The sequence below is a fragment of the Neurospora tetrasperma genome (assembly GCF_000213175.1).
Source record: "Neurospora tetrasperma FGSC 2508 unplaced genomic scaffold NEUTE1scaffold_81, whole genome shotgun sequence".
NCBI classification, from domain to species: Eukaryota; Fungi; Ascomycota; class Sordariomycetes; order Sordariales; family Sordariaceae; genus Neurospora; species Neurospora tetrasperma.
In genome coordinates, this window is record NW_009799179.1 from 2,177,249 (window position 1) to 2,202,415 (window position 25,167).

The 25,167-nt window shown below is 53.4% G+C and overlaps 9 protein-coding genes across 9 annotated transcripts; 5 read left to right on the top strand and 4 right to left on the bottom strand.

The window, feature by feature from the left end:
• Positions 1–751: 751 nt before the first annotated feature.
• NEUTE1DRAFT_89676 (uncharacterized protein) lies at positions 752–2,011 on the bottom strand (the record flags this gene model as incomplete). The annotated part of the gene is made up of 2 exons (XM_009857233.1): positions 752–1,790; positions 1,836–2,011. 2 exons carry the CDS (start codon positions 2,009–2,011, stop codon positions 761–763), a joined length of 1,206 nt encoding a protein of 401 aa, XP_009855535.1.
• A 1,497-nt stretch (positions 2,012–3,508) lies between these two features.
• On the bottom strand, positions 3,509–4,057 carry NEUTE1DRAFT_113922 (uncharacterized protein; the record flags this gene model as incomplete). The annotated part of the gene is made up of 1 exon (XM_009857234.1): positions 3,509–4,057. One exon carries the CDS (start codon positions 4,055–4,057, stop codon positions 3,509–3,511), a length of 549 nt encoding a protein of 182 aa, XP_009855536.1.
• A 1,695-nt stretch (positions 4,058–5,752) lies between these two features.
• Positions 5,753–7,859, top strand: NEUTE1DRAFT_70989 (uncharacterized protein; the record flags this gene model as incomplete). The annotated part of the gene is made up of 3 exons (XM_009857235.1): positions 5,753–5,899; positions 5,977–7,334; positions 7,403–7,859. 3 exons carry the CDS (start codon positions 5,857–5,859, stop codon positions 7,733–7,735), a joined length of 1,734 nt encoding a protein of 577 aa, XP_009855537.1.
• Positions 7,860–8,493: 634 nt separating this feature from the next.
• Positions 8,494–10,293, top strand: NEUTE1DRAFT_53729 (glutamate decarboxylase; the record flags this gene model as incomplete). Its single annotated transcript, XM_009857236.1, has 2 exons — positions 8,494–9,681; positions 9,784–10,293. Coding segments are annotated over 2 exons (1,698 nt in total), but the record flags the coding sequence as incomplete, so codon positions are not given.
• A 1,185-nt stretch (positions 10,294–11,478) lies between these two features.
• Positions 11,479–11,910, top strand: NEUTE1DRAFT_52977 (uncharacterized protein; the record flags this gene model as incomplete). The annotated part of the gene is made up of 1 exon (XM_009857237.1): positions 11,479–11,910. The coding sequence occupies one exon, from the start codon at positions 11,479–11,481 to the stop codon at positions 11,908–11,910; it is 432 nt and encodes a 143-aa protein (XP_009855539.1).
• Positions 11,911–12,347: 437 nt separating this feature from the next.
• NEUTE1DRAFT_104917 (uncharacterized protein) lies at positions 12,348–13,633 on the top strand (the record flags this gene model as incomplete). Its single annotated transcript, XM_009857238.1, has 3 exons — positions 12,348–12,442; positions 12,795–13,142; positions 13,447–13,633. The coding sequence occupies 3 exons, from the start codon at positions 12,348–12,350 to the stop codon at positions 13,631–13,633; spliced, it is 630 nt and encodes a 209-aa protein (XP_009855540.1).
• Positions 13,634–15,131: 1,498 nt separating this feature from the next.
• NEUTE1DRAFT_118571 (2-methylcitrate dehydratase) lies at positions 15,132–17,183 on the top strand (the record flags this gene model as incomplete). The annotated part of the gene is made up of 2 exons (XM_009857239.1): positions 15,132–15,498; positions 15,657–17,183. 2 exons carry the CDS (start codon positions 15,196–15,198, stop codon positions 17,049–17,051), a joined length of 1,698 nt encoding a protein of 565 aa, XP_009855541.1.
• Positions 17,184–17,648: 465 nt separating this feature from the next.
• On the bottom strand, positions 17,649–21,269 carry NEUTE1DRAFT_51472 (uncharacterized protein; the record flags this gene model as incomplete). Its single annotated transcript, XM_009856809.1, has 3 exons — positions 17,649–18,604; positions 18,662–20,777; positions 20,847–21,269. 3 exons carry the CDS (start codon positions 21,267–21,269, stop codon positions 17,649–17,651), a joined length of 3,495 nt encoding a protein of 1,164 aa, XP_009855111.1.
• Positions 21,270–22,215: 946 nt separating this feature from the next.
• Positions 22,216–24,550, bottom strand: NEUTE1DRAFT_149564 (serine/threonine-protein kinase; the record flags this gene model as incomplete). Its single annotated transcript, XM_009857240.1, has 4 exons — positions 22,216–23,151; positions 23,218–23,758; positions 23,815–23,910; positions 23,983–24,550. The coding sequence occupies 4 exons, from the start codon at positions 24,266–24,268 to the stop codon at positions 22,824–22,826; spliced, it is 1,251 nt and encodes a 416-aa protein (XP_009855542.1).
• Positions 24,551–25,167: the final 617 nt, after the last annotated feature.

Consider the following 25,167-nt stretch of genomic DNA (forward strand, 5'->3'; position numbering starts at 1 on the left):
GAGGAAGGAGGTTACGGAAGGGGGAGTATATATCGTTAGTGGGATAAGTTACTTACTAGCGTTGTTCAAAAAGGAATCTTTTATGTTATCTTGTTCTTGTTCTTGTTCTTGTTCTTAGAGAAAGGGGCGCGCGCGGGCGGGGATATATTGGTATACTGCAACTCACATTTTCATGTTCTTTTGTCATCACCATGTTCCATGTTACCTTATCTCTTTACTGATTGACCTAATGGTTTCACTTGGCTCATTTGCCCTTTCTTTTTTCTTTTTTTTTTTTTTTTCTTGTGTATGCTGAGCTATCAGCTAGAAGTAACTTTATGTACATTGCCGAGCTACCTACATTTCCTTTTCGTTGCATGTGGGGGGAGAGAGATCAATGTAAGACAAAACAAAAGAGATATGAATATGGAAGGGACACAACCGTCTATCAACTTGTTCTCCACGGGCAACTGTTTTATATCAATAGATGCAGTACCAAAAACTTGCGTATTCCTTTACTAGATAAAAAGAACTCCGAAAGGGTCAGAAATTCATTCACAATCGCCAGGCGCATAACTATCACCGAGTCTGACGCAAAGAAATGGTATAAACCAGCTTTACAATGCTCCATACTTTTATATATACCTGGATGCCATATACAGCTCAACAAATAGTGCCCTTATAATACAATATACAGTTCAGATAACCATAACATACAACCTTCCTTCCCCGCCCATACCTAACCATACAAACCCACCACGACCTCACAACCAAAACTGTACTATAGCTTTGCCTTGCTGGCACTCACATCCGTCGCCCCCTGGCCCGCGCACAGCAACACGGCGCTGCCCAACTGCCTCCTCAAATCGACCTTTTCGACATCATGCGTGTCTTCCACCTCACCCCACTGCGTCGTCTGCCAGTCCACCTCCAAACTGACCGCCTTGGCTGCTTCCTCCACCCCCCACCTCTTTGTGTTCATCTCCTCCTCTTCAGCCGGAGTCTGAACAACGGCATTGCCCCCATCCCCACTCCACTCCACCACCAACCTCGCAGCCACCAACAAGCTCTTGCCCGCCAGCGTCGCCCTCTCCAGTGCCGCCAGCTCCCACGCCGACAAGCCCAACATCCACCCCTGCACCACCTCGCGCGTGCCCGGTTCCTGCTGGCGAGGCATGATGCTCGTTTCGTCGAGGACCGGCACGATGGTCACGCCCGGCCAGACGCGCGTCGTCAAAAACGAGACGACGGAGCTGTACGCTTCCTCTTGCACTTCTCTGAGGGTATACCCGGCCTCGTTGCGCCCGTCTTCGGGGTGCTCGGGCGCGGGCGCCCAGCAGAGGAGGGAGTCGGTGTCGAGGTAGCGGAGCAAGACGGTTGCGATGGCGTTGCGGATGTCCGTCTTTCCCAGGCTGTCTTCGTCGGCGATGTCGAGTGCTCTGCAGACGAGAGAGGTGAGGGGGATGAGATGTTGCTTGGTCGCTTGTTGCGCAGACACGAGCTGGTCCCATTCGATGGCGAGCGCCGAAGCGAGCGAAGGTTTGGTCAAAGGTAGGCGGATGATGGATTTGGTGTCGGGCCGGCGGAGCGGGCGCGAGTCGAGGTGGATTTCGTTCATGTCGTTCTTGGTCGCGACGTGGACGGATTTCCAGAAACGCCGCTTGAGGAGTCCGATGCCGCCCGGCGCGGAGGAGGAGCCGGCGGTTGGGGGCAAGGTGGCGGCGCGCAGCATGGCGGCTTGCCGCTTGCGGCGGGAGATGCGGGACCAAGGGTCGGCGGCGGTGCCTTCTTTGATTTCGGGAATGGCGCCGCTGTTGTGAGAGGGATGGGTGGAGGATGAGGTGCTGGAGGCGAACTCGGCGGCGGGCTTGGGTGGCTCGGGAGGGGGGCCGGTTCCGTAGACGGGTACAACCTTGGCTTGCTCGGGTGGGCTGGAGTGAATTACGCGGGCGCTATTGCGGTAGGCTAGGAGAGTTCGGGAGGAGGGGAGAATGGCGGCGCGCTGGCGGAGGAGAGGAGCGGCCAGACGCATCCGCATCGCGGCGGCGGCGGCGGGCGTCATGGTGTTTTTAGGTGTTTCGGTCTGCTTAATTCGAGGTACTTGCGGGAGGAAGTGGGTGAGTAGAAGCTTCAGGTCGAGGAAAGCAGGACCTAGCCACTCGTCTGGGAATCGGGCAAGGGTTTGCTGAGCGGTGAATGTTGCCGTGGCCGAGGCTGCTGTCGTCGTCGTCGTCGGCGGTGGATGCTGCTGGGACGGAAGAAGATCGTCGGAAAGATTAAATTGGAGCTCCCGAACAGGACGCAGGCCGATCGCGAAGAATGGAACATTTTCGCCAAGACTTTGGCGCAAGTCACCTCAACCCGGCCGGGTCCCCGCCCCGTCCCGCACTGGACGTTTGTAAGCGCTGCGGATCCACTCCACTTCCCCTGCGCCGGTCCCCCACCGCCCACCGGAGCGATGCACGGTGTAAGGGTGGGGTCAGCCGTTCCGGTGGGCCATAATCTCCGATAAGCTTTGATGACATCACTGTCCTTATACATAGAGGTAGTCCTGGTCATTTATCGCGGTTCACAGATTTCAGTTCCAGTTCACAGTGTTAAGGGATTCAGAGTTGTGAACGACAGTGTTGATGATGAAGATAGTCTATTGAGGGTCTTGATGGAAAGCAACCTAGGTACATTTTCATTGATCGAGTCTCCCATAGCTTCCGGTATCTCGTCAACCGACCCATTGGCGGCGGCAATGACTACAATCAGGGTCTGGAGATATATAAGCCTTGCGAATGTTCAAAGATGGCAACATCATCGACCCTGATTCCCGTGTTGAGGGGCAGTTAGTAACCTCATCTCATGGACCACTGCCCTGATAGTTGCCCGGCCGCCTACCATTGACGCCGGGTCGAAATCATAATTTGCTCTTCCCTCCTATCATTCAACACCCCCGAAAGGAACAGATAGTAAGCTAAGCAATTTGACGAAAATTTAATTGGCTAAAGTCACAGGTCAAGCCTACCAGTTTGATTCTCCACAACGGCACTTTCAGACGGGGGTGCCCGATTCCGCCGGTCGGACTGTCAATAGCCCCTCTCCTTTCTCCTCCTCCCCTCCCTCCCCTCGCCGTTCCGCTCTGGACTAAGGAACATGTATACGCCAAGACAACGGCGATGCGACGCAACTACGGTACGATAATCGGCGAATGGTAAATTACCGAGAAGGTGGCTGTGCGGGTAATGGGGATTATGCGAGAGCATTGTTCCATTGTTCTTTTGGCTGTTCTTTTCTCTTTTTGCGACGAATATCTCTATGTTTGTGACGGTATCCCTCTCATTTCCTTCGCAGCTTTTGAAAGAATCGGGTAGTGATACGAAATCGATGAATGTACGTTATCTTGCAGACTCACAGTCACGAGATAATAAATTGACCTCCAAAGACGTCCCTGACACTGCATCTTAGATCGACTAGTAAGCCACAAGCCAGGCCATTGCGGGCATGAAGGCTACCTTTGCAAGCCTTGAAATAGGACAGTGCTTCACATGGTCTGCATCGTCGTTTGGATAGCACTGCCGGTCTTTGAAATTCCGGAGGGTTGCGGGCTTTCGCTCGTGTTGCTGACGGGAGTCAACAATGCGGTTTCTTCGTCTTGTGTGGATGTCTTCTGAGTTTTACGGCGAGCAGCCTTTGGACCATGCTCGACTTCTCCTGTTCCGAGTTCCTCAGAGCCACGCTTGCGAGCGGTCGGTCGGGCATTTTTTTGAAGAGCGGGGGCTGAAAGATGTGGGAACAGGAGCGTTGAAGGTGCCAATCCTTGCCCCACTAACAATGGCGAGGGTGAGGAACCCTCGGTGTGGTTACTCTTCGATCGTAGGGGTGAGCTGGTAGAGGGCGCTAGCAGAGAAGCCGATTGCGTCCTGATTGGAGTGTGAGGGCATTCCATGTCCTCGTCGTTAAACCACGACGGCGGCGGACTAAGCGGTGACATAGGCGGCGAGCATGGCGACACATCTGGTGATCCGGAAGGAACATGGCGGATATTTGCAGCCTTTTTGCGCTGGTTGATCGGTGTGAATTTCGTCGCCATTTTGCTCTCGCGATGCAGTTGCTCTATTGGGAAAGATGAAAAGATGAGAATTTGGTGTTGCCAGACTGTTGGCCTGTTTTTACTCCTCATATTCTCGCCAGTTTGGCAGGGAGCTTTCTTTATTTTCAGGGACTGAGTTGATTCTTTCTTCTTCTGTAATGGGATTTTTCTGGAGATTAGTTGCTTCTGACTGTCTGAAAGGGAAGAAAAGAAGTCAGGGAGACATCGCTGCGTGCTCACTCCTTCCCAATGCGATGGGTCACGGTAGAAGGATTATTATTGCAAGGAAAGAGCACACTGCTGAAATGGTCTGGAGGGCAAGTCAAAAGGGTGCCAGCGTAAGTTGCCCTGACAGATCGATGCATAGCTCGCTCTCACCGATGCACTTGTTCGTCATCATCAGTACTTACCTACCTACAAATACACATTGAAACCATGGAGCTTTGCTTCGAGCATACGACATAGTGGTTGATGAGTCCTGCTTGACATATTAGAAGTACCGGGATTTTAGTCCTGATGACGACTATCACGTAATTCGTCGTCCTCAACCGAACGTGCCAACAGCGGTGCTTTCCCCGAGACCATGTTGCCAACCAAACTGAAGCATGTAGGTGATGTTGAAGTGCGGCCCGTGGTTATCAACGCCGAAATCAAATGTCAGCTTACAATTTGAAGCGTGGTTGCACAGCGTTTGGCGTTGGACGGCAATAGTCCGAAGATGGCGCTCGAATCCATACTTCACGCGCGGTCACCATCTTGGCACATAACAGATGTTCCATAGACAAAAACATAACATTTGTTGAGGTGGCCGTCAATCATGACAATTGGTACGCCGATGGTGGTCCGATTCGACATCTCGAGAGGAAATTAAATGCCCAAACAACACGGAGGCTTTGTACAGGATTTCATATCGACGTGTCGGCGCCTGGTGCGACCAGTGGAGTTGTGTTGCATCAATTCCGGTATTCCGCTTGATACAGCGGAATGTTGAGATGAACGGCTGCACTTGATACTCGCACAACGACGAACTGTGTGGGTCATTGGCCCTAACACAGTTCCGCAAAATGGATGCCGAGTGGGGTGGTCGGCGATGCGGTGACGGTTTCGGCCGTCTCTCGGTCCCTCCGCTTACTCTTTACCAGTCAATGAAAAGAGACAGGGCAAAGACTAAAAAGACGAGTATAGTGAGGGCATCGTGAGATTGCAAATCCCAAGTAGTAGAGGTAGTGTCGTTGATACCGGAAATGGTGTACCGCGGTATACCTAGGTAATGTACATGGACGAAATAGGAAGAAGAGTGGGTCTGCTTTCCCCAGATCGAAACTCTGATAGCCGAGGCCCGATTTGGGGGAAACCGTTACCTACGAACCTGCTGATGTGGGGAAGTGGGGATACGTTAACGGCACCTAGAAGCGGAAAGCTCAGTGCGGAATTGTGGTCACTTTTTCGTCTCCTTGCATCATGTACACTACAAGCCGTGGATCATGGCCGGGACCTCCAACCGCGGCCAAGACTCGGACAGATGGCGGAAACAACTCGGTGGTGACGGGACTGATGGAGATGGAGGTGGAGGGCGACTGAATGGGAAATGGGCGCGGAAAAGGCGCGCAATTTGATGGATTCCTTTTTCCCCTCCTGTGCCCTTTCTCTTCTTTTCTTTTACCAATCTCCCGTCCCTCATTCATCAGTCTCCATCTCTGTCCGCCCTCCCAGGTCACCCTTGACAAACAGCCGCAGGACTGAACTTCCGTCCGAGTCCCTTTTCTCCGCCATATTCTACTACTCACCAACACTTCAGAATGGTCTTCTATCCTCCGCCTTGGGTGCCTAAGCTCCCCTTCGGTACGTTAAGTTCCAGCCCGGCCATCCATGACCGGCTACTTGTCGTCTCTAGCCGTGCCTCCACTAACGACAACCAGACCCTCCCGATTCAGTCACCATTGGTGAGTTTATGAAGAATGAAGTCTACGGCCGCCGCCCCATCGACAAGAGCAAGAACCCTTGGACATGTGGTCTTACCGGCAAGACATATACCGTGAAGCAGGCCTTTGAAAGGACAGAGCTCCTTGCAAAAGCCCTCCACAAGTTGATGGGATGGGAGCCCAACGCCGACTTGCCTTGGGATAAGGTCATCTGCGTCTTTTCTTACAACACCATCGACTACATTTCCGTCCTTCACTCGGTCCATCGCTTGTCTGGCATCGCAACTCCTGCCAACGTCGCATATAACGCTAGTGAACTCGAGCACCAACTTCGCTCTTCTGGCGCAAAGTGCCTGTTCACATGTCTGCCCGTCCTGGAGACCGCCCTCCAGGCCGCCAAGGCCGTGGGCATCCCTGAAGACAGGATCTTCCTGATGGAGCTGCCTCACCATTCCAAGAAGCTTCCCTACAAGACCGTCGACGACCTCGTTGAGCTCGGCCGCTCCGTACCCGACCTCGAGCCGCTCCAATGGACCAAGGGTCAAGGCGCGCGCCAAGTCGCATTCCTCTGCTTCTCGAGCGGCACCTCTGGTCTTCCCAAGGCCGTCATGGTTTCGCACAGGAACGTGATTGCCAACACGATGCAAATCAGCTTATTCGAAGATTACGGTCGCAAGAAGAAGGGTGTCAAAACACAAGTCGAGCTCGGATTGCTACCCTTCAGCCATATCTACGGCCTTGTCGTGGTCGCTCACTGTGCCCCATGGCGCGGCGACGAGGTCATCGTTCTACCCAAGTTTGAGTTTAACGAGTTCCTTCAGGCCATTGAAAGATTCAAGATCAACTACCTCCCGCTGGTACCCCCCATCATCGTTCGTATGTTGAGCAGCAGGGATACTGTCAAGAAATTCGACTTGAGCAGTGTCCGCCATGTCTTTACGGGTGCCGCCCCTCTCGGATCGGAAACACAGGACGAGTTGCGCAAGCTACTCCCCAAATGGAAGGTTGGCCAAGGTTATGGCTTGACGGAAACGGCAACTGTCGTTAGCGCAACAAGTGAGCATGATATTGTGCAGGGCACATCAGGCTCTCTGGTCCCTGGAGCCAAGGTCAAGCTCATCGACCAGGATGGAAGGGAGGTTACAGAGTACGGAAAGCCTGGTGAACTTCTCGTCCAGTCGCCATCCGTTACTCTTGGATATCTCAACAACGAGCGTGCCACCAGCGAAACTTATGTCTTTGACGAAGATGGAAGGTGGATGCGAACGGGAGATGAGGTCATCGTGACCAAGTCGCCGGCGGGATACGAACATATCACTGTCGTTGACCGTCTGAAGGAGCTGATCAAGGTCAAGGTACGTACAGTAAATTCCACCGCACTGCCAAATTGTGGGGCCCAAGTACTGACATATGATGCTTTCAGGGACACCAAGTTGCGCCCGCCGAGCTAGAAGCCCATCTCCTCTCTCACCCCGCCGTAGATGACTGCGCTGTCATTGCTGTGCACGACGATCGCGACGGAGAAGTGCCAAAGGCCTTTGTTGTGACACCCGCTTCCATGTCTTCCCGCCCTGACGCGGAGATCGCGGCTGAGATTATCAAGCATGTGCAGGAGCACAAGGCCCACTACAAGTGGCTCAAGGGAGGTGTCGAGTTCATTGATGCGATTCCCAAGAGCCCAAGTGGAAAGATCTTGAGGCGCTTGTTGAGGGATAAGGATAGGGAGGCTAGACGGGCTCAAGGCGCTAAACTCTGAGCGAGGAAGTAGTAGTAGAAATAATTTGAAGAAAGCGTTGTTGGGAATATCGTGTCGTTGGATACCTTTGAGATGCTTGATATAGGGAAGAAAATGGGTCGCGTTAAGATATCCAAGCAGTTGGCATGAATGATGATACCATGAAAAATCAGAGTTGTGGACAAAGTGACTGATCTTCTGCTTCTGTGACAAATCCATTTGCATTCAGGCTTATCGGGTATCGGCATCTCTTGAAGGTATTGGGCCTTGGTTAAGTAGTGGGACTCAAAACCGGTTACTATTAGTAACATTTAGATAAGCTATTGCTCTCTTTCAAGGCTTAAAAGCCATTGTACGAGTTTTGTGTAGGTCGAGGTGTTGATGGAGTTGGCACTGCTCATGCATGTTCAGACTCCAGCCAAAAGTTATGTCGTCATAGGCTGCACTGTCCCGCAAGAACAACATGATCCTACAAGATAATAGCCATGATTTTCATAGGCAAGGAATATCGGGAAAAATAAACAATGCAACATCCCTATAAAACATATCTCGTCCATCGATCGGTCTCTTCTAGAGGTCTTGGCTACCTCTCCCTTTTCGGAACACGGCATTGACTTTTCACTACCAAACTGGTCTACATAGTGTATACACCAACCTCCTTAACCACTTCCCTAGACCCACATTTCACTCATACCCATAATGTCACTAAGCCGTCACGTAAGTTTGAGCTTCAACAACTCAAAGTCATTGCAAATTGTTAACTTGCACAAACTCTACAGGTTGATCCCGAGGAGATCATCCATCACCTCAAGGACATCAGGCTCCAAGAAAAGGGCAGTGGAAGCCAGAGGCAGAATCACCTTACACCCTACAACAGCTCCTACGCCAGCCAAGAAGACATCCCCAAGTACAAGATTCCCGAGAATGGCACTCCAGGAGACACCGTCTACGCCATGCTCAGGGACGAGCTGGACCTAGACGGCAGGCCAAATCTCAACATGGCCAGCTTCGTCAACACTTATATTGAGAAAGACGCCCAGAAGCTCTTTGTCGAGAACCTAGGCAAGAACCTCTCCGACAATGACGAATATCCCGCCATGATCTCCTTCAGCGACCGCTGCGTCAGCATCCTCGCTCATCTCTGGGGTGTCCAAAAGGGCGAAAAAGCCATTGGCACCGCCACCGTCGGCTCCTCGGAAGCCGTTCACCTCGGCGGCTTAGCCATGAAGCGTCGATGGCAGGAGAAGCGCCGGGCCGAGGGCAAAGACGCCTACAAGCCCAACATCATCATGGGCGCCAACGCGCAAGTCGCTCTGGAAAAGTTCGCCCGCTACTTCGACGTCGAGGCCCGTATCCTGCCCGTCTCGGCCAAGAGTAACTACTGCCTGGACCCAGCTTTGGTAAAGGAGAACCTAGACGAGAACACCATCGGCGTCTTTGTCATCCTCGGCAGCACTTACACAGGCCACTACGAGCCCGTCGAAGAAATCCACAAGATCCTCGATGACTTTGAATCGCAAACGGGCATCGACATCCCCATCCACGTCGATGCCGCCAGCGGGGGGTTCGTCGCCCCCTTTACCTACGCCAAGACAGGCGGACAGAAATGGAACTTTGAGCTTCCCCGCGTCAAGTCCATCAACGTCTCGGGTCACAAGTACGGCCTGGTCACGCCCGGTGTAGGGTGGATCGTGTGGAGGGACGAGTCCTTTTTGCCCAAGCATTTGATTTTCGAGCTGCACTACTTGGGGGGAACCGAGTACAGCTACACGCTCAACTTCTCGCGCCCCGGTGCGCAGGTCATTGTGCAGTATTACAATCTCATCCACCTCGGGTTTCAGGGGTATCGCGCCGTGGTGGAGAACTGTCTCTCCAATGCGCGCTTGTTGTCCAAAGCGCTGGAGGCGACAGGGTGGTATACCTGCGTTAGCGATATTCATCGGCCGCCGCAGAAGCAAGCAGGTTCTGTAAAGCCTGGGTCGAGCGGTTATGAGGGGAAGAACGATGATCAGAGCTGCTCCGAGAGGAGCCAGAATGATGACCAGAAGGCCGAAAGTGAAGAGTCCAAGACCCATGCCTCTTCTTCTTCTTCGTTGTCGTCAAAAGACACCCCCGCGGACGAAAACCGCGAAGAAGAAACCTCCGCCGACTACACCCCCGGCCTCCCCGTCGTCTCGTTCCGCTTCACCGACGAGTTCCAGCAGGAGTACCCGCACGTAAAGCAAGAAACCGTGTCCCTTTTGATGCGCGCCCGGCAGTGGATCATTCCCAACTACGCTCTGCCGCCCAACGAGGACCAGACGGAGATTTTGAGGGTGGTGATTCGCGAGTCGTTTTCGTTTGATCTGATCGATAGACTTGTTACGGACTTGGTGAGGGTTACGGAGACGCTGATGGAGAACGATGAGGTTGATTTGAGCTTGTTGCAGCAGCATCAGGGGGGACGGAGGAGGCCAGTTACGAAGGACGATAAGAGAACACAGAAGGAGGAGAGGGAGAGGGAGGAGAGAAAGGGGGAGGAAAGGGGGGAGGAGAAGGGGAAGAGGATGGGAGAGGGAATTCATAGAAGTGTTTGTTAAAGCTGGATCTGAAGTAGGCGAGGCAACAAAGACAGACTCTGTCGTAATGGTTGATGCAACGGGAAGGTTTGAGATAGAGCGCCATGTTGATAGTCAGGCTTGGTTTAATGATATTCAAGCAAGTCCCAACAAGAACCCTAGAAGAAAAAAAAAAAAAAAAATTCCCGACGACTGGTTCGAAGGCACCACCTCTCCCGACCCTGCGAAAAAGAGCAAAAAACAACAACCGCTCGTTCAGAGCAATGGTGAACCGTATGAATGTCTCGTTCTGTCGACTGGAGCGTTCCCAGATACCATATAGGTAGACCGGCTACTAGAATGTGAAGACCCCTTTTCGTATCTTAGCACACCGTTCCCGATCCGGACAGGCAATAGGCTTTTTTTTTTTTTTTTTAAGTTTTTGAGACTCAATCGGTAGACCACTGTGCCATCTGACCAAGCGGTTGTTGTTGGAAGGAGGAACCAACCAGGTCCCTTATATGGTCATTAGGGTGGGGGGTGATATCGGATGAAGGAGTGATAGGGAAGGCACGGCGGATGCGGTAGGTGCGGCAGGTGCGGCCGGCAGCCGGACTCTGGAGTTCGAATGTCCAGACGAAGAAGCGGCGATGGACTGTACCTACCTCACATACTTTAGTGGACAACTGAATTCCATCGTCCTCCTCCATCATCGTCGTCGAGTTCCCTACCTCAGAATGTTTACCACCCCTCCTCTGATCCCAACCTAAACGAATCCTCAAGCACCTAAAAATTCGAACGCCCACGATGTCACTCCTCAGACCAGATCGTCTCCCAGAACGCCCCAAATCCCCCCTCATCCTCGCTCGTGAAGCAGCCGAGGGCAAATCCAGAGTCATGAGCATCGATGCCGAAGCCGCTCGCACCCGCCTCGCCTTCGACAGCATGGGCTTCGACTTCAAGCTCTAGTACGGCAACGATGGCAAGGTCCGCCTCAACATTACCAGGCAGCAAGGAACCTCGCCCGACAGGCGCCTCAACGTACCCGTACCCCTACCAGGAACCAGAACCCCCGAGTCCTCCATCTCCGGGAGGTCTACCCCTACGAACACATCCTCTCCCCGATCAGCCACGCCAACACCCACGCAATCGCAACTGCAACCACAACCACAACCACAACCACAACCCTTTCTCTCCTCAGGCCGAGGCACAAGACTCAACATCGTCATGCTCGCCGTAGGCTTTGCAGACGATGTGCGCCACTTCACCGCCGTGGCTGTCTGGTTGCGCGACAAGTTTGGCCATCGCATCAGGGTAGCCACGCACCCGGACTACCAGGCGCAGGTTGAGGGTTGCAGGCTCGAGTACTTTAGCCTAGATGGCCGCTGCAAACAACACGGAGGACAATACGGAGGAGGATGTGGTGACTATGATGCTTTTGATGCTCAGGAATGGATCAAGTCTCGCGGTCCGGCCGAGAGAGAAAAGTGGAAGGAGTCGGTGTATGCGATGCTGGAGGATTCGTGGAGGGCGTGCGTTGCGCCGTTCAGTGATGGGAGCCCCTTCATTGCGGATGCGATTGTGGCTTGCCACAAGGAGTTTGCGCATCTGCATTGTGCGGAGAAGCTGGGTGTTCCTGTTCATGTTCTTTCTCGGTAAGTTGTGAGTTTGGATACTGATGGAATTGATACTAATGTGTTGGCTTGAAAAGGTGGCCCTGGAGCCCAACCTGCAGCTTTCCTCATCCTCTTGTATGTGTCAAGATCTGTGAAGCCAAACGGAACCTGGCCAACCTCTTCACATACAGTATCATGGAGATTATGCTTTGGTGCGAAACGGGTGAGACAATCAACAAGTTCAGAACAGAGGTCCTAGAGCTTGATCCCATAGACTTTCTAACCGCAGTCGGCATGCGACACCGGTGGAAAATACCCACTACTTACTTTAGATCCCGCACCCTGCGAGAGAAGCCTGACGACTGGGAGCGTCATATTTACTCCTATGGCTCATTCGAGGAGACAGCAGTTTCCGTACATAGGCGGCTGCTCGAAGACTGTCAGCCCTGTTCGCTTGTCAGCGGGGAGCTTGCGTCGTTAATGGCAAGGACCAAGTATACTCCGGTTCCTCTGTCACCCATCAGCGCAGTGGCCGTTGTTCTAGGAGGAGCCTCGGAGATTGAGGAACTGCAACCGTATGTTTCCCTTTTGGATATGTTTCCCTTGCCGCCAGTAACCAGCTTCCCTTACCTAGGTATCATTCCCGAAGATGGCAACTTTCGAAACCTCGGCCTGACCTTAATCCTGATACCGTGTCAGGGGTCCAGAGGAATATCGTTCTCGGTCATCTAAGCCAGATTTCACCCAATGTCATCACCGAGATCCTAGCCCGTGACTTTTCCCGAATCCATGGGCATCCTCACGGCAACAGCTCAGGAAACATCAATGGCTGGCAAAGCGGGATAATTGCTGCTGGACGAGTAAGCTGCGCGTTTTTGCCGGAGTAATTTGGTAGGAAAGACACTCACTACATCACTAGAAACTGAGCCAGAACCTCTGGGACGGCATCTCTGGTGTTTTCACCAGGCCCATCGCAGGCGCGCGCGAGGAGGGGACAGTCGGGTTCCTCAAAGGGTTTGGTCAAGGCCTCGGCGAGCTGGTGATGAAGCCAACGACTGGCGCTCTCGAAGCCCCTGGGTTCATCTTTCTCGGTTTCTACCGAGAGCTGGAGAAGCTAGGCAAGGCGGATAGCGAGGCTCAGATTGTCATGGGCCGCCTGGCGCAGGGAGAGGGAGAATATGTAAAACTGCATAAGAGTGAGAGACAAAGGATCGTGACGGCCTGGCGCGTGTGTGAAGGCATGGCGAAGAGGGCGGCGGACAATGCAGCAAAGCGGTAAGCCGTGGCCTCCTCGGAGATAGAGCCTAGACAATATCACCATGTTTCGCTTGACGTTGGTCTCTCAGCTTGCGATGTCCGATTCTCATGAAACATCATGATCTTGCCGGTTGCCCATGAGATGATAATATCATGATACCGATGGCCGCTCGGACCAGGGGCATCCCAACTTCCCATCAACCGAATGGCAAACTTCAAACTCCCGAGGGCCACGTAACTTTGCTATCACGCACCTCCTTTGCCGAGCCTACCCATCGTGCTTACGAGTGTAGATTGTTACGTATCTCATACAAACAAAAAGCGCCGAGGCTAACAACCGGCTCCGTCTTTGGGGCTCCGCCCTCGCCCGGGCCCGCCACGGGACTGGAACCATACTGGAGCCGCTGGAGTTGCTGGAGACGTTGGAGCTCACGGGGGCGGAGATGGGAATGGATTCAAGCATGGATTGCCCGTGCATCACTGCGGAGACGGGCCACCGCTTGGGGTAAAGCCTGGGGAACCTGGGTGGACTCGGTGGAATTTCCCCTCTTCAACGTGCTGATTGCAGCCAATGCCCCCCGATATGCTGGAGAGGCAGCGTCCACAGGGCTTCCAAGCAGCGGAAAGCAAGGAATATGACTCGTATTGACAGGTTTGACAGCCTGCGCTCGCCTGTCCCCCGCGCGGACAAGCATGCTAGATATGCGTGGGGAGAGCTCCTCAGACTCCGTCGCGGCGTGGGCAGAAAGGGGAACAACCTTGGAGAAATGGGGTGCTGTCAAACGTCGTATAAAACAAGAGAATGTCTTTTCGGACCGTCGGAAAAGTCTTTATACACCGTCGGCCAAACTGCTTTTCCAAGTAACTCTATAAAAACAAGGTATTAAGTCTCATGAAATATGGTAGAATTTTTGTTATTTTTCCTCTTCACGGTGGTATTAGTATCCAAGCTACACACGCTCTCCAACGCTTGAATTCCAAGTGATCTTAAGAATAGGATTAATAATATTTAAAAACTAAATCTTTATTACTATCTGGGGGTTTGTAAGACTACGAGTACGGGATAGGGCTAGTAATATTGAGCAAAAAATATATAAAATTCTAATACTACTATTATTATTATACCTTTCATTTCAGTCAAGATATACTTATTTTAATTTAAGCTAACGGTGTATGAAGACTTTTCCGACGGTCCGAAAAGACATGCTCTAAAACAATGGCAGAAAAAGGAGGGGCCCCATGTTTTGGGGTGGAGGACATTGTTGTGGTTCCCACTGCGATATGCAATCATTAATCAGAGTTTGGGGGGTTGAGGGACGTGAGGGGAAAGCATAGCAAAGCATGTGAGGAGAAAGGTGGGTTTATTTTGTTTGAGTCTGTGATGTCCCTGGTAGTTTTTGTCCTTTATTCTCATGGAAAAAGAAAGAGAGACGAGAACCTCAATGGATACCTACACACATATCAACGTTGAAAACAGTCCAGCGAGGGCTCGTAATGAGGCTCAATCGCCCTTTGAGCCTGTGTCCTGGCCGTCTTACACTACATGAACCTAGCCGATCTTTTCTTGATGGACGGACGGTGAAAGGGGAAATGTCGTCGCTGTTGTATCGAGATGCCTTTCTGGGTTTAGTGACATCTTCTTTCCTCTTGCAAGACCGATCACAAGATGTAACACTGGGGAACTGGCCAGCGCCCGACACCTCTCTAGCCAGTCATCAACCAGCGCCCGGCCGAATGTGGGGAGAAGAGGTTTCGGCAGACCGCGGTAAAACACGCTGGTTGACCAATTCAAGCTCTTCCATCTGAGCGACGGCGGCCACGGTCGAGCCGAGTTGGGGTCGGGTGCTACACTAGTAGTCAACCCCGCGCCAATTGTCCCGCCCCCAGGTCAAGAAGGTACACGCTGGTGTTGGCTCGGTGTGTTAAGCCGAGCGAGAGTGAAAAGAAACATAAAACGTCTCTTGGCTTCAACTCTTCTGTTTTGTCCGGGCACCTCACTCCCTTTCTTCTCCTTCTTCTTCTCCTTCTCCTCCATCAGCTTCTTCTTCCTTACCTCTTCTTAAACACCATAATGTCTGCTGTCAATCGCGGTCTCCGCCAGGCGTCCAAGCAAGTGCGCCTATCCCAGCGTGTGAGCAACCTTAGCTGCCCCAGATCCGCCGGTCTCCAGTCTGCCTTCAGACTCCAGAACTCTTCCTCCACTTCCACTTCTGCTCTCCCCAACACCCGCACCAGCAGCTTCTCTACCATGGCGTCCCTCCAGTCTGCCGCCCCTGGCGTCACCCCCTCACCCGCCGCCCACAAGGGCTATGACCCCGAGATCACCGACATTGCCGACTATGTCCTCAACAAGAACATTGATTCGGAGCTTGCTGTAAGTTCCGTCCCTCGCCCGTCAAGTTATTTAGAAGAAAAGCCCTCAATTTCGAGGAGCATTATATAAGATGAACTGGTTATAAAGATCGGACGAAAGTCGAACTGGACCTACATGCCCTGTGCAAAACACCACATGCTAACCGCCAATGTTTACAGTTCGACACTGCCAGATGGGTCTTCCTTGACACCCTTGGCTGCGGTCTCGAGGGCCTCCGCTTCAAGGAGTGCACCAAGCTCCTCGGTCCCACCGTCCCCGGCACCGTGGTGCCCAACGGTCCCAAGGTCCCCGGTACCCCCTACCAGCTCGACCCCATCAATGCGGCCTTCAACATTGGCACCATGATCCGCTGGCTCGACTACAACGACTGCTGGCTCGCCGCCGAGTGGGGCCACCCCTCGGACAACCTTGGCGCCATCCTCGCCGTCGCCGACTGGATCACCCGCACCAACAAGGCCGGCGGTAACCTCGCCAATGGCAAGCAGTTCACCGTCCGCGATGTTCTCGAGGGCATGATCAAGGCCCATGAGATTCAGGGCTGCCTCGCTCTCCTCAACTCGTACAACAAGGTCGGTCTCGACCACGTCGTCCTCGTCAAGGTCGCCTCCACCGCTGTCGTCTCCAAGATGCTCGGCCTCAACGAGAAGCAGACGGCCGACGCCATCACCCAGGCCTGGGTTGACGGCCAGTCCCTCCGCACCTACCGCCACTCCCCCAACACCATGTCCCGCAAGTCGTGGGCTGCCGGTGACGCCTGCCAGCGCGCCGTCAACCTGGCCCTCAAGGTTCTCAAGGGCGAGCCTGGTGTCCCCACCGTCCTCTCCGCTCCCGTCTGGGGCTTCTACGACGTGCTCTTCAAGGGCAAGAAGTTTGAGTTCCAGCGCCCCTACGGCAGCTACGTCATGGAGAACGTTCTCTTCAAGGTCTCGTACCCCGCCGAGTTCCACTCCCAGACCGCCGTCGAGGCCTCGGAGAAGATCCACGCCCAGCTCAAGGCCATGGGCAAGTCCGCCGCCGACATCAAGGAGGTCACCATCCGCACGCACGAGGCCTGCGTCCGCATCATCGACAAGCAGTTCAAGCCCATGGACAACTTTGCCGACCGCGACCACTGCATCCAGTACATGTGCTCTGTCATGCTCACCTTTGGCCGCCTCACCGCCGGCGACTACACGGACGGTTCCGAGGCCGCCACCTCGGAGCTCGTCGAATCCCTCCGCAAGAAGATCAAGTGCGTCGAGGACCCCCAGTTCACCGCCGACTACCACGACCCTGCCCTCCGCACCATCTCCAACGGTCTCACCGTCGAGCTCAACGACGGCACCTTCCTTGACGAGGTCGTCGTCGAGGCGCCCCTCGGTCACCGTCTCCGTCGCGAGGAGGCTAAGCCCCACATCCTGGCCAAGTACAAGCGTCACTTGGAGCCCCACTTCAGCGCCGACAAGGTTGAGAAGCTGGTTGCTCTTGGCCAGAACCCCAAGGAGTTGGAGGCTATGTCGGTTGATGAGTATGTTGATCTTTATGTCAACGAGAAGAGCGAGTTTGCTCAGTAAATATGGCTTTGTTTGGCTGGAGCAGAGAGGAAAAAGGATGGGAGGTGGTGCATTATATAGAAGCGATCTTTGGTGTGCTTAGAATGGCGTGAAATGAATATACCATTTTTTTTCTTTTTTTTTGGTTTACATATATTGTTCTGGTCCTCATCTTGGTTGATGATTCAAAGGAAAAAAAAAGGATTGTGAACTGTATCCTCTGTGGGACCTCACTTGACACTCAACCACAGACATCATTACTGGGACTAATATGATTGTCACCTATTGTAAAACTAAGCAAATGCCTATAATGGAAAAAAAAACAAAAAAAACCTTCAGAATGATGACCTCCTTGCCAGTTACAATAACCAAAAAGACATGATGAACCAAACTCCCTAGTAAGTTTGCGGACCTAGTAGACTAAAGGCAAAAAAAAAAAAAAAAAAAAAAAAAAAAAAAAAAAAAAAAGAAGACGGTTAAACCCTTCATATGACCTGGCAATGATACCCCATGCACAATCCACAGTAAAGTATACCTCTGAAGATGCCTGAACCACGCACAGAAACCCCAACAGAAGGGTCCACCATAATGTCAAATGATGTTCTTGTCCAACGGTTCCTAACCGTCAAACTCGACGCCCACAACCTTGGCCGTACCACCGACATTCGCTTCACCTCCTCCTCCCAAACTACCACCACTCCCTTGTTGCAGCTGAGCCTCAGCAGTAGGATCACTAGCCTCTGCATCCGCCCCCGTCAATAAATCTCTATCCGAACTCCTCACTCCTCCACTTCTCATCCCCGCCGCCGACCCTCCCGCGCCGCCAGAACCATTCCCGTTACCGCCAAGCGATAAGCCTTCAACAGGCCCACCATCATCCTCGTCATCATCTTCATCATCGCCGCCACCACGATTCGCGCCGCCTGGCTTGTGCTGCCCTGGCAGCGCATTCTTCTCCAGCTCTCTCTGCGCCTCCTCCATGCGTCTTCTCACCTCCGCCGCGACACGCATTCCATCTGTGACGATATTGTCCAGTACGCCTCTTAGACCGCGTCCGGCACCTGCTCCTCCTTGCTGGCTGTTTGCTCCGCCGGCGCCGCCGCCGAAGAAGCCCATGTGGGAGAAGGTGCTTCCTAGACCGCCCACGCCGTAGGACGACGAGCCGGCGTTGGAAGAGTTGCCGCTGGACATGCTGATGCCCTCTACGAGGTGGAACGAGCACGGAAAGGAGGACTCGAAGAATTGCTCGAGGAGCTCGTCGGCAAGGACGACCATGCGGAAGGTGGGCAGGGTGATGTGCAAAGGGTTGTTGGGGTCGAGGGCGATGTTGGCCTTTTCCGACTGCTGGCGCGAGACGCGGCGGCGGCGGTCTTCGTCATTGTTGGAGATGGACGAGGGCGCGGTGGATGGGTCGAGATGCAGCGAGGAGGGCGGTTGCAGGCTCGAAGTGGCGGTGTCCTCGGAGCGCTTGGCTGGGCGCGGACTGGCGGTTGGGGAGTCCATGGCTAGGAGATCGTCATCGTTCTCTTCGTCAAAGTCGTCGTCGTCATCACCAATGGCAAAGGCATCAGGGTCTGCCAAGCCCTGGGCGGCATCGTCGTCATCAATGGAGATCAGGTTCTCTTCCTGACGAGACGTCGTCTGTTGTTGTGCCGGTTGCTGGCTGTTTTGGTTGTTGGGATGGTCTGGGTCTGCGTACTCAAAGCATCTCCTGATAAATGCACTGACGCTCCCGAGAAATCTCTCGTTAACAGATTGGTCGGGCACTTCATTTCCAGGGGTCACCATGCCCTCAGTCATCATCCCGTTAGGTGCTGTTGCACGATCCAGTGTACCCTCCAATCCCCGACGTGATAGAAAGAGCAAAGCCTCGGACATGCGCAATATGCCTTCTCGATCAACCTTGCCATCTCCATCATCGTCATGCAGTTCAAAGAAGTAGTTAATCGTTCCCATGATATCACGCTTTCCTTTGATGCGGGCCAAACCAGTAACAACGTTCTGGAGGGTGAGCGCGGAGCTGGAATCAAAGTCCCATTTCCTGAACAGCCTTTGGAGGAACTCGTGATCTGCTGGTTCGGGACCATTGCCCCAAGGAGACATGGATGATTCGTTCTTCCGGAAACTGTTGTAGAACCCTCCTCCGTTACTGGAACCAGTATCACGGCGAGACTGAGTGGGGGAGTCCGAAACAGCCCACTTGGCGATGCCCGCGAGGAACTCTCTGAAGGCATCGTAATCCATCAGGCTTGTGCTCGGACCCAGCCCAACTCGCCCCTTTTCAACATTCCCCTCGTCCACCATTTGGCCGATTCTCGATATCCTGTTGCTCTTGGCTCTCCTTGCCTCTTCCTGCTTGATGATGAGATCCCGTTGCTGCCTCTCGTACAACACACCGTAAAATCTATCGTATACCGCACCGAGCTCATCGGTGCTAAGAAGCTTACTTTCCGGCCCCAGGTTCCGAATGGCCGTCCGTTTGGCAAAACTCTCAATGTTGTTCAACACTGCGTCCTTGTTCTTGAGGCGCAGCTCTGTGATTGTGCTGTGTGTGATGCCAGAGAATTCCTTGAATGCCACCACCATTAACTCCTGAAACCTGGTAACAGCTCTCAGCTTCGGATTTTCCGACTTGGGGTGTGCCGACTCATCCAGCCGAGCAAAATAATTCTTTAGTACCGAGATGAAGGCACCGTCGTCGGAGGCATCCAGTAGCTCCTCACCGTTTATCCTTAAAATAGCCAGGCCAACCTGGAACAGTACCTTGGGGCCCTCCACGAAGAAAACATCCAAGACTCTGAAGGCAAAGACCAAGGGCATGGAGTTGATGTACAGTGATAGGAACCACGGAAGAGAGACCACTGAAAGCTGCACATCGCACTTCACCAAGTGTTCCCACAGGATGGGCATAGTCCTCTCCACAAGGGATTCGAACACCTTCTGATCCAGGAGGGTACCATACATGGTGGTGGAGTAGTAGCCAGGAACCAGCCGGTCACAGAGAGTCGACAAGAGGAAGAATGCCTGCGCTTCCGACATGTAGATCAGCAGTGCGGCTACCACGATGTTCATGGCCTGGCAATAGCCAACGTCGGCGTTGACCCAGCTGTAGGCGGTCAACACCCGGCGCAACCGGCCGATACCTTCCTCGCTCTGAAACCCCGGATACTCCGGAAGACTTCGATTTAGGTCCTTCTCAATTTCGTCAATCGCGAGCGATTCTTTCCCTGAATGCTTGGCGAGCGTATCGGCATACAACGTCGGGTTCTCTAATCGCAGATAGACGGAGCCTGATGTCAGCTCCCAGATTTCGCCCCTTAGCCGGTTTGGTAGGCCGACTCTAATGAGCTTGTGGAAGGTAGGTTGACGGATCAACGTCACGTTCCGACCGTTGTCGCGAAGGTATTCGGCCCACAGGCGCATCTTTGCTCGGTCTCGCAGCTTTTTGGGATCACCAGGGTATCGGAAGATCATGCCGAGCCCCGCGTCGGGCGGGTTGGCGCTTTTCTGCTCCTCGGGTCGTAGCAGGTATTCCGAGTAGCATTCGCCGATGACCTTTTTGAGTTTGCCGACATTGCCCACGGCCGCACGGAGCCCCTTCTTGAGACCATCGCAGAAGCGCTCGCAAGCGACCCGTGTGCCAGCAAGCTGAATAGTGATCCGTTGTTCCCTCACTTCTTTCTTGTCCTTGTTATCCTTGAGAGCATCCTGGCTGATTCCGTTCCATGTTGTTATCGCAAGAGCAAACTGTTGTAATCAGCACTGGTCTAGGCATCCTTGTTTGTCATCTTGTTGAAGGGATGAATGATATCCTACCTGGAAGTTCTGGCTGTGAAGGCGCTCTACCCTGCGGATTGAGCTTAGAGGGAAGGTGAACCCGTTACCGCTGGGCCCGCCGCCATGAGTCTGTCCGGTAAATGCCGAAGAGGTCGAGGTGCTAGCCGACTGCAGGAAGCTCGAAGGCGTGGTGGAGAAGCAGAGGTAGGCCTCTGAAAGGTGCAATTTCCCGGCGTAGTGGAAGCCCCTATCTTGGTCCTTGCCGCCCTGTGTCACGTTCGAAGGAGGGATGGTGAGCTCGGCTGTGATCTCGTAGAGCGGGTGTTGCGAGTCGGGCAGCCGAAATTGGCTCTGGAAGAGGGAGGCCTTGGACGGGTTCTTGTCGGAATCGGTCAGGTTCAGGCCCTGGGTCGGATCAAGCAGCTGCTGTGCCTTTTGCACAAAGCTCGATAGGTTCAACATTGCTACTGTGATTGCGCGAGCTCACGGCTCTGCCATCAAGAGGCCCGAGGCAGCTTTGTGTATGTATGCGGTTGTAGATGATGGTATCGAGCGGCGGGCAGCGGAACGATTGGCGGGCTGATGGCGGTCGATCGGAAGCTCAGCTTGGCGGCATCGCCCGGCAACCACTTGTTGCTCTTGCAGTGTATGGCGGGAGAAGTCTCGGTGTAGACGCCGATGGGAAGCGAAGAATAGTAGGATAATCGGGTATATGTGGTCGGAGTAATGGGGAAGTCGAATGGGTGGTGTAGAGTGGTGACGGTGGTGACGGTGGGTTGACCTTCCAGTGCCCTGGCTCTGGTCTTTGTGGGATTTAGCCGAGCACTAACTCTTGTAGTCTGTTGTGTGATGTTCGCCGGGGCTTGGGCGATTTGTATTATTTCAAGAGATGCCAGTTGGGTGAAGGTGTCGTCGAATGGGTAACGACTGGCGCTGTAGTGGTCTGTGTGCGGAGGATGTTTGCGGCTCGGGCAGTTGAGTGGGATGGATGAAACGAAGGTGGCATCTGATGGAGATTGAAGCGATGGAATGGAGGTTCCTCTTCCGTCGGGTCCTCAGGTCGTCCATTGCTTCAGTGCCTGGTAGGTGGTATACCCGTGCCTCGCCCCCCAGTGTGGGGACCTGTCTGCCCTGCTGTGTTTCAATGATGCAGCCCAGCTAACCCGTGCGGGCCGGGCGGGCAACCGCTTTGCAGCAGTGGCAGCAGTGGCAGCTTGGTTCATACTGTACCTACCTCTAGCTTTCTACGTACCGACGCAGCAGCACAGGCACCCCCTACCATGTACCGGACGTTCCTGACGTTAGCGCATTGCTGTAGATTCCCTTGAACCCATAACGGGCAGCCCGGACGCGATGTTTCCTTCCACTTGTTACTCAATCGTCAACAACCGGCGAGGCGAAACTAGACTGATCAACCATCTGAGAATATATTCAACTCATTCACACGTGTTCCATCTTTACTATAGCAGCTATGTGTAGCGTTCTTCGTACCTCTACCCTCTAACAACGTCAAAGTGTCTACCTAGACATAGAGCTCTGACTCTCTGATGTGCGCTAGGTAGGGGGGATATAACATCATAAAAAGCATCAAGTAACCCATAAACCCGCGACGCCCTTCCCGTATCGTCCTGTAATAACTCCGTGCCCGCCTCTTCCCATTTCAGTCAGTTCTCATTCTCGAGAACGACCAAGAGTTATAATATGAAATCCACCAAAGACAAAAACTACAATCGTAACCATTCCTTGTCATCGCCGTGCTGTCACAGCCTTTGACCGAGGTCCAACCTGACACACTGGAGACGGGCCTGGCTACTTGGAACGTCAAGCATACCCGTCTCCTCAATGTCAAGCGAGTGACTTCAAGCAGTAAAACCACATGTCCCATCCGACTGATCATATCCGATATTCTTCTGCCCAACAGAGCCAGTAACCCAGCCCGAGATCTTCTCAGAAACCCGCCTGAGCCCCAATGCTTGGGCGCTTGCGCAATTCCTTCGACGGCCCGAGGCCCTTTCACTAAAAGTCCCCAAAGTACTTTTCGTACTTTTCAAACATCTCATCCGTGTACGCCTCATTGTTGACGTCCTGCTCCGGGTAGAGGGCGAAGCACGAAGCGTCGCCGGGGTGACTTAGGTGAGGAATGATGGGGCCCTTGTGCCGTCTTTGCTCCACAGCCTCCCAGTCGACGCCCTTGAACCATGGGTGCGCCTTCACTCTTGCCGCGCCGCCGCTCATGTTGCCGAGTCGCATGGTCCGATCGACTGTGCAGAAGGACCGGATGATGTCCTTGGCTTCTTCGCTGATTTCTGTTGACGAGGGGAATAGAACCGGCTTTTCTACGATTCTGACTTGGGTGTTAGTGACGGTGAACTTGCATCTGGAGCAGCAGCTCAAATTGGCAATAACTCACTGTCTGTAAATCTCTAGGGGATTGTTGTGGTAAAACGGGGGATAGCCCGTCAGGAATTCGTATATCAAGATCCCCAACGCCCACCAGTCCACCGCTGTCGTGTGGCCTTTATTCTGAATAACCTCGGGCGCCAGGTACTCGGGAGTGCCACAAAGGGTGTAGGTCTCGACCGGGCGTTCAACGTCCTTGTACCCCAGCCGCTTGGCAAAACCAAAATCGACCAGCTTAATGTGCCCATTCGCATCCAACAGCAGATTCTCGGGCTTCATATCCCGGTAAGCTATCCCACCCTGCTCTTCGTGGAGGTACTCGAGCACGAGCACAATCTCAGCCGCGTAGAAGCGTGCCATCTCCTCATCGAACCGTCGGTATTTGCGCAGGTATGTGAACAGCTCTCCGCCCGGAATGTAGTCGAGCAGGAGGTAGAGGAAGTCGTGGTCGGAAAAGGAGGCTTGCAGACTGGTGATGAACGGGTGGCCTGTTACATCCTGGAGGATCTGTCGCTCGTGGCGCACATGGTCAATTTGTTTTAGTCTGATCACTGTAACCACCTATTAGTGATCCTGACGCCCGACATTCTCTGTTTTCAAAACCAACCTTCCGTCTTTCTCAAAATCTTTAATGCGTAGACCTTTTGACGGTCGATTTCTGTGCCATTGGCTGGTCGGACGAGTACCACACGAGCGAAAGTGCCTATCGCCCCGTTTATAAGTGGTTAGCAACACAGTCCGTGAGGCGCGTTGGAAAGGAGTCTTGGAACCGTACCAGTTCCTAATGTCCTTATACGGTGAAAGTCGCTCAGCCGGGGCTTGCGCGTGGCCATCTCGAATCCACCACTCGTATCATTGTTCTTTTGCGTTTGTGATGGGTCATTTCGGCGTTGGTCGTTCTGGTAAGAGTGGTGCTGCGAGAGCATGCAGGGATGAAGTTGCGGTTGCGATTGCGTCTGCTGCTGTTGTTGGCGCTGCTGGGCGGCTGCAAGTAACCCCTTTGCCTGCAGTGGGTGTAGCCCACCGCCAAATGGGTGTGACGAGGCGACGGTGGCCGCCATGTTGGATGCGGCGGACCAGTGAGTTACTCTGAAAGGGGCAGCTATGTTTCCGTCTTTCGAGTCGTCCGACAAGATGCGTTTGGAGGTATCGACAAAGGTCCCTATGGTGGCTAAGTTGAAGAGGAACGTAAAGGTGGAAAGGCAATGCGAGGGGTAGAGTAAAAAGCGCCCGTGGCTAGGTTGCTGTTCCGCTCGTGATGTTTCCCGAGATAGCTGAGGTGATAGCACTCGGTATCAGGCCACCAAAGATTATGCGAGACTGATAGATACGGAAGAAGGGCCGAAGGGGAAAATTCCGTCAACGCCGTAACCAGTCAAGAGGGCGCATCAAACGAAGACGTCCAGACAGGATATACAGCAAGCAAAAAGGGTAGGTAGGTGTAGTCGGCGAAGAGCGTCAGGGGTTCAAGTTGTCGAGCGTAGTGTCTAGACTATATGTATATGTATCGAGATTGTACTTCTGTGGGCCACAGGCTACTAAGTAATGCCGGGCAGAGTCAATGGCAGATCGTTACTGTACAGTGCTGTGCCGGGGCGGAAAGTGAAGAGACGGGGACAGAGTTTAAAGAACGGGAGAAGACGTTCATGTGGTAGGTTACGGCGGGGTTCTTGACATAAGTTCGTTGGTTCTCGGGTAGAGGTCGGGCCCCATCCGGCCCAGCGGGATGCCAGTGACGAAGAGCAATAGAGAAAAGGGAAGGTGGGAAACTGGAGTCCTGTATAATCGTGGGACTAAAAGTAGGTAGAGGTAGTCATGAATCTGAGGCCCGGCATGGGTATGAACGGTGTGAACAGACAACGGTCACGATCCATTGCTTCACTCGGACACCCCATCACGACATCAAATGCCTACACCTTACCGTACCTTATCCCCGCCAGGTTCAACGAGTCTTGCTGGT